Source organism: Pundamilia nyererei, unplaced genomic scaffold (assembly GCF_000239375.1).
Source record: "Pundamilia nyererei isolate P.nyererei 1_Seehausen unplaced genomic scaffold, PunNye1.0 scaffold00208, whole genome shotgun sequence".
NCBI lineage: Eukaryota > Metazoa > Chordata > Actinopteri > Cichliformes > Cichlidae > Pundamilia > Pundamilia nyererei.
In genome coordinates this window covers 568674-580565 of record NW_005187609.1, presented here as the reverse complement: position 1 = coordinate 580565, position 11892 = coordinate 568674, and the positions used below count along the sequence as shown (strand labels likewise).

General features: G+C 37.5%; 2 protein-coding genes across 6 annotated transcripts in view; one reads left to right on the top strand and one right to left on the bottom strand.

Moving 5' to 3' along the window:
* ric8a (RIC8 guanine nucleotide exchange factor A) overlaps positions 1-9313 on the bottom strand; it is a 21188-nt gene extending 11875 nt beyond the window's left edge. Inside the window, exons 1-5 of the mRNA XM_005747935.1 lie at positions 9257-9313; positions 8019-8290; positions 3471-3518; positions 3206-3223; positions 2820-2895 (exon numbers count right to left, since the gene is read on the bottom strand). Of these exons, the coding sequence (XP_005747992.1) occupies positions 2820-2895; positions 3206-3223; positions 3471-3518; positions 8019-8111 (235 nt within the window). The 5' untranslated portion in view covers positions 8112-8290; positions 9257-9313. The remainder of the gene's footprint in view (positions 1-2819; positions 2896-3205; positions 3224-3470; positions 3519-8018; positions 8291-9256) is intronic.
* A 303-nt stretch (positions 9314-9616) lies between these two features.
* Positions 9617-11892, top strand: part of ppp6r3 (protein phosphatase 6, regulatory subunit 3) — a 26470-nt gene continuing 24194 nt past the window's right edge. The window contains exon 1 of one of the 5 annotated variants that reach the window (XM_013914595.1): positions 9617-9911. The gene's annotated coding sequence lies outside the window, so the exon portion shown is untranslated. Of the gene's footprint in view, positions 9912-10039; positions 10099-10417; positions 10534-11892 lie in introns of those variants that run through there. The other 4 variants (XM_005747908.2, XM_013914594.1, XM_013914593.1 and 1 more) reach the window with 4 other exon arrangements.

The window sequence follows — 11892 nt, the reverse complement described above, 5'->3', positions numbered from 1 at the left end:
TATTCATGGAGGAACAGTAGAAACAGAACAGAAATTGTGTTAGACTGTAGGCTATTGATGTTCATCAACAGAGTACACCTTCCTTTTTTGTGCAAATAGACACATACATTTATTTAAATAGGCAGATTTACATTTTAAACTGTTGAAAAATGAAACACCAAATCTGACAGCTATATCTGCAGCTTCTGACCTCAGTCTGAATGAATGTCCATCACACATTTTAAGTCAGGCAATGTTAGAACTGATTTTTGATCCATTTGCAGTATACCGCTTCTGTTTTTAAGATCATTTTCTGACTAATTGTAATGAAATCATGACCGTCTTAAGACTGCCAACAAAGTGAAATGTGTTACAGAAAATAACAGATCAGTGAGTTCGACCTACAGCCAGTGGTGAACAAATGATTGCTGTTTCTTACTGAGGATGGGTAACACAACAGATGAAACTGTACATTGAAAACTGAAACATGAAAAACACTACATACTAAACAGCAGTCTTACTGATAGTGACAAAGTATTTGTAGTGCTAATGATAACGGTCCAATGTCAAGGGGTTTCCTTGATAAAAAGCCCCACACTGTAGTGACCGAATGCAAGGAGCTACAAAGGTTGCTAAAAAGTTTCCTAAGCTGTCATGCACATCTACAAGCAGGACAGCTTAGCAGACCTTCAAGTAGGTGTATGCTTAGTGTGGGCACATGATTATTGGATAAAGAAGCCATGCAATAGAACTTTAGCTTCACCTTAAATAAACCTAAACCTTTAGCACTGAACAAACTCACCTTTCTTTTCCACCTTAACAATCAACTACAGTTTCTGTTTGGGTCTGTTTCCTACTGGATGAAATGCTTCCTTTTATAGGAATAAAGCTGTTCTTCTATTTATCAGAGAGGAAAACACTTTGGAAAACAGTGTGGTTTCCAAAACCAGATACATTTTCTCAAACAGAATCTAAATCATACTGTTTAAAAACATTTTCAGATGCTTTTTTAAAGGATAAAGCTGCTAAATGCAGAAATATTGGTTTGTTTAAGTACATTTTTAGATATTTACTGTTTTCTGAATGAATTGCAGGTGTATTAGATACAAAATCACAATAAAACTAATCAATAAATGTTCTAATGTTCTATCTTCTCAGCTATTCACCTTAATCAGTTCAAAGATTGACTTTCATCAATACTGAATAAACTGTATGAGGTTTAGGCCATGAATGAATTTGCAGCAATATACTTAATGATAAACCAGATTTCTTTTTTCTAATCTTCAGAACTGCTTCTTTCTCATTAGTTTTTGTTCTTGTGTTATGTATCATCAGAATATCTTCTTACAATCAAAACTAATATGCCAGCATGATTAGTGTTCAAGCAAATGAATAAATCAAAGGTCTTCATCATTTCATAATTCCCATTGGATTCCATTAAACTATTGCCATTGTGATCTCACACCTATTTATAGTTTTCTTTAAACCTTTGAACTGATTAAGTGTGTTTACATCTACTGACAAAAACCCACAGTTTATCCTGGATTTACTCCAACATTATATAATACATCACTTACTCGAGTATTCTAATATAACGCTAAGGAAATGTTAGAACAGGTAAACATTTAACTATTCATTTTACAACAGAATCAACCTATAAGAGCTGGTTTTCCATTTCCTATTCTGTTTATCCTGAGCTTACTGCAGGGAAAAGGCCGTGTGATTCATCCCCTGTCGAGCACTAGTGCCAATAATCTTAATATTAATTGGCAGACAGATTTATTTGGCAGACAGATAAAAATCCCCATTCCCAAGAATTCTGTTATAAATAGTTCAGTACGTGTAAGAAATTTCCAACAAATTTTCACCAGACGTGTGTGAGCTGAGGAAACAGCAGCCTTCAGGGTTGAAAAATGAATCCGGCATGTTTGTACCTTAAATTAAAAATGACTGCTATGCTAAAATAACAGACTGTGAGCCTTCCACTTGGATTCTGTTTGTATTTATTTCTGTATGTGCTGTAGGTGTTATTGTGTTAAGTAGTTGAGTCAGAGATGGAAAAAAACACTAACAGTCTGTGACTAGTCTGCAGCTCTCATTTGACAGGAAGGTAAACTGGCTTAAATGATGGAGTAATACCATCAGGGTTTGGGTGGTTTGTTGGGTTTTCTTTGACATGTTACTCATTTTTAAGTGTTTTACAACAAGTTGCTTACCTTATATATTGGTATATGGTATCATGGATCCAGCTGAGGAACAGCTGAAGAACTTGTAATAAACTAAACCACATTTCAAATTAAAAGTTTTATTAAAATTGTGTATATACCTGTGTATATACATGTACATATTATGAGGTCTGGCTCTCCTGAAACAGTACGGTGGAAGCACTGATGTTTTGATTGTGAACAGCAGCAAACAAACAAGAATATGTTTCTTTGTAACTTTGGCAAACAGTCTATAGAAAATCACATTTAGCATTTTAGCTTATCTTGTCTGGCAAATAATTCTGGAAATCTTTATTACAATGTACATACTGGTTTGGACACAAAGTGTGTGCCCCTTCAGTAATGTACCTGTGACAGCCAGTGAGCTCGCCTTGTTTTTTTGGTTTCTTGTTGCCTGTCTCTTTCCGGTATCTGGTAGGTGGAGCTGACCCAATTATAGATGCAGCACACCTGAGAAGGCCAGTCCCCTTGCATTATAAAGCCACTTTGACTGAATCTCCAGCTCTCCCTGTCTTTTGAACACTGAAACAAGCTGCAACTCCCTCAGCCTCCCCGACACCAGCAAACAGTGTGTACAGATCATAGATGAAACACAATGACTTCAGTCACAGTTACCTTGAGAAATCAAAGAGCAGTGAATACTGTCCAAATCTGACAGCATTTTGTTAGGCCAGTGTTTATGAACCTTCAACTGACATAACAAGAGCGACCCTATCAACTTCACAATTATGGGATGTAATCTATTCACAGCTGGCCAATCACTGCCATTTAAGAGCAGATCATTACTTTTCCTCTGGTTAAACACACAGATCCTTACAAGCATTTGATAATCCCCGAGAAGTAAATCACTCCCACTGTCATTTTCATCTCGTGAATTATTTATATCCTATAATGAATTCTTAACAGGACCCCATCCAGAAAGAGTCACAAGTTGAAGATAAATTGTGGGTTCTAGGTTTCTAATGGAAGAGCACAACATGGTGTTCAATGGTTATTCATACCTTTTGTAACTTTCCTTCCTAAAACAGGCGAGTATACAAAGGAAAGCATAAAGCATGTTGGTACATCCAAAGAAATGATTAATCCTTAGCCAATTTTTTTTTCAGATGAAACTGAATTACACAGAACATTAAAAAAATGTAAACAGACTGGAAAGGACAAGCTGAAGTATTTCGATCCAGATGATCCCCTGCTGAACTTATCAGTTCAGCAGGGGATCAATTAATTATTTGCCCTATGTGTATAAATAGGAAATGTTATAAATACCTCTCTGTCCTTCTGCTCATCCCTGTTGAATGTAAAGCACTGGTTCATCTGAAGAAAAGAGAAGTACAAAGCACAAAAAAGGGAGTCAGTGGATAGAAGAAGCAGACAAGTTTGTGTTATGTTATTTGTACCAATAAGTCGTTGTGTTTGCAGTAATCGAGCCATCCATTCTCCTATGTACATCGCTCAGCTACAACTAAGAAGATATGTCTTAGGGTCTTCTAATATTGTTTAATCTTGATCTTGCAATGTAAAGTGACTTGAGTTAACTTTTGTTTTGAACTGGCAATATATCAACAGAAATGAACCGAATAATCATGATACAAAGTAGAGAGAAAAAATAAAGAAGTAAAAATGTAAAAATGATCCACATCACATCATTTGAAATATGTGACAGCCAGTGTGCTGGCCTTGTTTTCTTGTTGCTTTCAGGTATCTAGTAGGTGGAGCTGACCCAATTTCAGCACACCTGAGAAAGCCAGTCCCCGGTGTATTATAAAGGAACTCTGACTGAACCTCTGGGTCGTTTCATTATCTGAATCTTAATGAACACCGTTTTCTGTATGACAGTTTTCTAATGTTAGTAATCATATTTTTTCTTAGATATTTTAATTGAAGATAGGCTTCAAATTACAAAAAGAGCATGCTATCATCCATCCATCAATGCATGCAGAACATTAATGCATGCGTAAGCCTTCCAAAAGACATCTCTCCAGTGTGTCATATCTCTGTGTAGCTCCTCAGTCATTCAGGTCATGGTAGTCTTAAATGCTTGAAAAAAATAGGCAGATCGACTTCAGTTGGTAAAGACACCTCTCATCAAAGAAGCGTCTTCAGTTACAAAGTTACAAAGGTCCTTTCTACTGACTTGTTGTCTGGATTTACACAATTATCACAGATTACAAATGAGAACGTGAGCAACTTCCTTTCAGATGTTGTTAGTTTATATACAAATAGCCTCAGTACCAGATAAGCTGAGCCTCACTGTAGCTGTCTTTTGATGCTGACATCAAAAGAAACATGTCCATCACACATGCTGAAGTAGTCTGACCATTTACTAAAAATTAATCCACATCATTCACTTAATTCAAATACCGAGTTCTGAATTAAGGAAAATAAACATAAGTTATACCCATTATTTCATTAATGTGCCCCTACTAATATTTATGTTAATGCAAATTCCCACAACTCCCAGAAGGCTGGATAAACTAGAGCAGACTAACTCCAGTCTACAGCTCAGAATATGGCAGTGTCCTGTAACAACCACTAAGCTTCTGATCTGTACGAGCTCTTTGGTGAAGTAGGATTTAACTGGCCTGTAGCTAAATCTATTTGTGTATAAGAAAATCTAATCCTATTGCCTTTGAGATTAACTCCTACACAGTCTCCGTGCTGAGGAAGCCATGAAGCATGGTGCACCTGGGGTTTGCAGAATGTAACAAAACTCATGTGACTTCATATACATATAACATGTAGTTTCAACTAACATTTCTAACATTAACTGACCTGGATAGACACCAAGCTCAGTTACATGGTAACACTGATACTCTTGTGTTTGTGACAGTGTGGTTAGCTTCAGCTGGCTCAGGAGAGCTGACATCAAGCTGGAAGCCACTGTAGTCTGCATATATATACACACACACACACATATACATGATGTGCTTTGACTTTGTAATGCTCAAAATTAATAGAATCAAGTTAAAACTGAGGGTTATCTAAAAACTTCAGCTAGGGTTTGAACGTTCACAACCATTGTGCCAAAAACAAAAGAAATTAGTGTATACTTGTTGACACTGAAACAGCAGGAGATAGATATACAAAGTTATTACAGTATTTCCAAGGATAAAGAACTGGACTGACAAGTATCATAAAGAAATTTAAAGAGAGCTGCACAGTACAGAGCAAGTTTTGCAGAGGTAGGAAGCAAAAGATTTCAAAGACTCTGGTACTGTATGTACTTTAGGTCCTTTAGCTTGTACTCTTTTTGTGCTTCCATACAATTAGAGGCTAACAAAACACTATATCTTAGAACAGTGGTAGGGAACTCCAGGCCTCAAGAGCCAGTCCTGCAGGTTTTAGATATCACCCTGGGTCAACACACCTGAATCAAATGATTAGTTCATTACCAGGCCTCTAAAGAACTTCAAGACATGTTGATCAGGTAATTTAGCCATTTAAATCAGCTCCAGAGCTCTAACTTAAAAATGTACGTAGAGTACAAAGTAGTTACCTAAAATAACTAATCTAAAAAGTAATGATAATCCTGAGAGTTATAGATAAAATATGAATTAATATCATCAGTCTTAGAGTAAGCTTATGGTTTAAGGGAAGTAGTATAATGTGTTATGATAAGCTTGAATTTAAAATGGAAATAAAATATCTGTAATATCCCTAAACATTGCAGCTGAAATCTTTGACATTTTACTGGATGTACCTCAGCACTGATCTTAAACATGATCTCATTATCTTCGAGTAACCGCTTCTGCTTCTCTGTCCTCTTTTTTTCTCTGTATCTAAGCGATGAATCCATTAATTACATTAATTTCAAAACTCCCACAGTGCTCTTTCCCATTACTCTTCAGTGTCCTGACACTGACTCCTTTCCAAGGTGTATCAGAGTTACAAGGAAATCACACATGTTAGAAAAACTGAAAGAGCACAGAGAAACCTCTCTAGATGGCTTGAGTTACGACATATGTACATGTCAGATTCTGCAAGAAATTAGGATTTAATCTCAGAACAAACACCCTGGAAATTCTGGAGAGATTATATGCCTTGACTGGCTAAGGAAGGCTTTGGTGTCCCCCTGGAAAACTGTGGCTGGCTGAGGAGAGGGACGTCTGGGCTTTTTTTCTTAGACTGCTGGCCTAGTGACACAAACCTGGATTAGTGGCAGAAAATGGATGCAATGGATGTAGATATTTGTGACAAAACTAACTTGCATTTCCCATTTCTATTTTTACGATCAGTGGCTCACATTAATTAAAAATAATTATTTTCAACAAATATTTCTCTCTTTTCTTTTTACATTTCTTTCTGATTTTCTACCACATTATGAAACTGACTTGCCTGCAATTCAAACTGTGTCAGGCTCGACTCTTTGCATGTTGGTGATCACATAATAAAACTTGGGACTAAACTACCACAGAAGTTCAAAGGGTTACGAGGGAATTAATAGGCAGCTAAATAGATTACACTTACTGTCAACTTATGCCACATCATTATTATTATTGAAATTATTATTTTGGTGCAATGAATGTCTCAACTTTGGGAAAAATAAACCATGTTTTATCCTATCTAATATTCATTTATTATTTATTAAGTAATTTAGGTAATTTATGATATGGGTGGTTCTACCAATTTCCCAGCACCAACAGCAGATCCCACAATACTTGAATAATGTTGAGGTCCAGGCTCTGGGGAGGCCAATTCACATCCAGTGGAATTTGTGACGGCATTTCAGTGTGTCTTATATCCAGGTATGCCTTTACTGCATTGTCAGCATATTCACTTTATCATTAAAAAAGTGAAAAATTAAGCCACTATCACACACTTTCCAGATGCTGTTGCACTGTGGATCCAAATCTGATGGCACTCATTTTATTGCATTCATAAATGAATTCATAAATGAATTTTGACAAGATCCCCAGCACCACTGGCTAAAATCAGCCCGAAACCATAACATGCCTCCTCCATATTTTACCATAGACACTCACTGTACCTTTGTTGCAGCTCTCTCCTGACATCCTCTATACACACTGGCAATGTTTTAAACCAAAGATATCTACGTTGGATTCATCACTCAATAAGACCTGTTGCTACTTATTTTCAGTCCAGTTTTTGTGTAGTTTGGTGTAAGAATGCGTTGTTGACAGCCACCCTTCCACTGAGACCATTTCTTTGGTAAACAGTAGATGGATCAAGGGTCAGATGCATCTCTCAGGTATGTGTCATGTTTATAGAATCAGCTAAAGAAACGGGAATGTGTTTTTACAACAGGCTATTTGTAACAAAGTTCCCAGTGATACAATTTATATTTGGATCTTTAAGTTCTCGTTTATTCCAGACACAGTACTGGTTCATCCCGTAAGTTAGATGTTTTTTTAAGCTTGAATGACTCATGGGTCAGTGCTCAGTTGCTTAACCGTCAAAAACACATTGCTGTCATGTCAAAAATCTGTCAGGTACAAGGACTGGGCTGAAAATGAGTGAAAAGCAGCGAATTCCAAAGAAGAACTTTGAAAGACCCAGAGAAAGCCTTGAGAACTGTTGCTTAATATCCCTTTAAAATTACGAGGAAATCTGGCTCCGTGAAAGCAAAACATGAAGAAGAAGAAGGGGTGGCTCAATACACAATATCGTATAGGCTATTAAGATGTACAATGCAGCTTTAAACCCCATTTAATATAGTAAAGGTTCTACTTTTGAAGGCAGTTCTGATTTGGCAATTATTTCAGGATCATCTTCTGAATGGAAAGCGTTTCATAAACTCAAACAGCTGTTCTACAACGCACTGATTCCTCCCGATGTTGGAGGGCTGGTGTTTACCTGCTTGTTGTAGCTCTGTAAAGCCGTCAGAGCCGAGTCTTGGTCGCCTGTCTCCATCTCCTCTATAACGGCACTTAAATCCATGTTCATCATCACTGAGCTAGCTGCTGCTGCTGCTGCTGCTGATGATGATGAGGATGTCTGTATGTTTGTTCCCCGGACTGCGGATTCACGTTATGCTCCGTTACCTCTGACGGATGAAAGCATGACGTCTGAATCCCGACGATCTGATGAGAAGCGATTAGCGAACGGGGATTTGTGCCAGCCAAGTGCTGCGTTTAGAGTCCCAAGAAAAGACGGGAGAAATAAAATTTGTGATTATTTTTTTGTAAATGGAAAAGACAAGTGAGGATGTGGACCACAAGAAACGTTAGACATCACTATATATGCAAAGTCTAACGACTGTAAAAGAACGCTCCTCTCTCAGACTGCGGGCTGCTTGTGGTGTTCATCAGAGTTTCTAAAAGCAGTATTGGAGGCAGAGCCTTCAGCTTGAAGTGAAACTGTGAAGTGCGGCACACGTTAGACAAATGCGGGTCGGTGAGACTGAAACATCGTTCAGTAACTATTCTTTCATCATATCGAAGCTCATGTGCTGGCTCAAAATTGTTGCAATTAATTGCAACATAAAGTAAGCCATCAATGACACTGTTGGATGTCCCCATAGTGGCGTTTCAATAAAAAGAATAGAAAGAAAGAAGTGAAAATAAAATAGTGATATTTATTATTATTCTATACATGAGCAGTGAAATTGAAGAATTTGCAGTGCTTTAATAATGTAGACCTTTTTGAAGCCACAAAACAACTGAGAATGAATTCTACATACATTGTATTTTGAATTGATGTATCACTGATGCCATTTTAGAAAGCCCAAAAGTTTCGATTATCCTTTAAAAAGACAAACGGCCTTTGTGTGCAAGATTTTCCAATCGGTAACCTGAGCGATAGTGAGCAAGTCAGTGCAAACATGTGAGAAAAAAAATTCATATCAAACCGACTCTGAGCTTTTCCACAGTCCTCACTAATGTGGCAGTAGCCAGTCCAGTTAATTTAAAGTTGAGCAGAATCTTCTTTTTACTGATAATTCAATTTAATAACACACAATAATAGCACATTATCAAGTGCTGCTCATATGCCATTCTCTCATATACTATTTAAACTGACATCATAAAGCGTTTTGAGGTTACTGTTGTTGTTGTTAACTGTCGCCATGTAAATAAAATTACACTAACACATACCTAAAAGATAAACACGTTCGCTTTAGGTAACGAGGGTCTGCGCTCTTTACACTACCGCCATCAACTGGGCGTTTCTCGAACGAGACGTGGGCGTGCGTGTACGCTACTTAGTGTGCTCGATTTAAAATTCAAAGCAAACGCGCGTGCGGGGTGAAGGTTTTGTGTTACCCGTAGTTTACCAAAATACAGTTATCAAGTAGATGAATTACACTACATTAAACCTTCAATTTGTTGTGTTACCACATGAGTCTAACTGTTTTGCTTAAAATTTGATAAACGGTATAAACCCCGTTCTTCCGGGACAGTATACATATACTCTGTGTAAATGACGTCTTGACGAGACACGCACCTTGTCCAATAAAAGCTCACGACCTTGTTTGAGCGACAGGATTCACAACCAATAGTTTTGCGGAAATCGTTTGATTGACAAGCATTGCAGCTGGAGTGGGGGAAGGGGTCGATGAAGTTGACGGAACCGCCATCTTGAAAAGTGCTCTCCGAAGATCTACATTTTCGCGCCTGTTAGAAACAGTTTTAAACGCTTTATTTTCCTTGCCAAAATTTCATCTTAGCTCTGTCTTTGTATCGCTAAGGTCCGAGGCTAATGTTAAGATAAGCTACATGCTGGAGAGTCGGTGTTTACCCTTGTCTATTGGTAGGTACAACTGCAAGCTCATACACTTGGTGCTGAAGAGACGATTAGCCAGCAGTCTTTAGATAGCCGGCTAACGTTAGCTGGCTAGCAAAGAGCATACTTGGCCATCTTATCACTGCGCTGTCAGGCTGTGGTTTTTTTAAGCTAAGAGGAGGCTAACGTTAACATGACACATTAGTGTTTTAAGGTACCTCGGGATCATATTTTGATTTTATTGTCAAACCTGTCAGCCAGTTAATATTACCCTCATATGTGACATATATTAAGGTAACTGGTTGAGTTCGATAGTACGGGGTTAGCTAACAATAGCTAGTGACGTTCCTTGTACCGGTGTGTTGTCTTTAACGCCTGCACCGTTAGTGGTAGATAGGTTTGGGCCTTAGGATGTAAACGAACTGGTAATGACGTGAATTAAAAAGGCTGCTGTTTTGATTCGTGTTTAGCCGAAATTAAAGCTAACCGTTAACTTTGCCTTCGAAGGTTGGTTAGCTGAAATTAAATACAGCCAATAACGATTGCGTTAAATGACTGCCTTTACACATACTTAAGGAAATTCTTCTTATTTTTTTTAAACTGCTCAGTCTGTTGGTTCGGAACAGATAGTCAAGCCCAGATGAACCAGGTGATTCTGGGTGAATACTAAGTATTGCCACCCAGCTAAAATGTGATATCTTATTGCATGTGTATAGTTGTACTACATAGGCCTGAAATGTAGGTAGAGTGGATATTTAGATTGATTTTATTACGGGCTCGTAATGTTTATGTGCCTACGGTATTTTTATTATTTTCGCTCTATGGCGTATGTTCAGCTGTTTTGGGGAGTATAGTTTTATCAAAATATAGGCGTTTTATAGTGTGAGTGTAGTGCAGTTTTTATGTCAGTTGCATTGCTGAGTTAACACAAAATTCATAATAGCAGAAATATAATCTGCATCCAGATGTCTAGCCGCACTTGATTTGTCAAAGTAGTTTGGGGAGTCACAGCAGCCGGTATCCTCTATGTTTATTACACGCAGTTGCTACAGTCTCTTGGTAACAAGTCACTGTTCTGAATATAAGTAGGAATGTGCTTTGTACAGTGGGTGAGCTTGTGATTATAGGTTGTCTGTGGTACAGAACGGGTAATTAGAAGACCTTTTAGGTGGGGAATCAATGAATAGGTCAAATGATGAGAGACTGCTAGTCACAAAGTGTTTAAAGATGCATACAATTTAAATTAGGTCTTTGCTAAGCGATTTATCTGGAGAAGTACTGCTCAAAGTTAGTTTAAAAATTAAAAGAAGGTTTACCTCCTTGAAAGCAAAATAAAAAGAAATGGGAATGGATTAATACCTCTCTACAGTAATGTACCGAACTGGCACACATCTCAAGAGTGTCAACAACAAATTGTTGCTAACAAGAAGCTTTAGTTTAATGTAACTTCAAACTTACGTGAATATAGATGAAATCAGAGAAAAGCTAAGATTTTGACAAATTTTCACAGGGATTTAATCAGACATCATAATCATATCATTAAGTCAGGGCTCTAGCATTGAAGAGAAGTGGACTGAAAGATGGCTTGAAAATAGAGGGTATTTGCATTGGTCTTGATGGGTATTGTTTGTCACTTTTTCATATCTTTATTGCATGTTCATGAAGTTGTTTGACAACAAAAACTGAAAAATGTATACAAATAAGAGCATTTCCTTCAGAGTATTCGTATTATACACATTCTTAACATGGGAAAAACCAGGACATTGCAGCTTAGTTTAATTCCAGCCAATAGCAGCACTTCAGGCATTGTCATTGGCTTTTCATATTGTCTGTCAAAACATGGATTGAATGAGCTGTCACTTTTATAATGACTAGAGCAGGGCGATATGGCCAAAAATATTTATCACGATATATATTAGAAAATTTGCGATAACGATATAACTGACGATGGGGCTGCTCAATTAATCGAATTTTAATCACGATTACGATCTGGGCTTTCAACGATCAT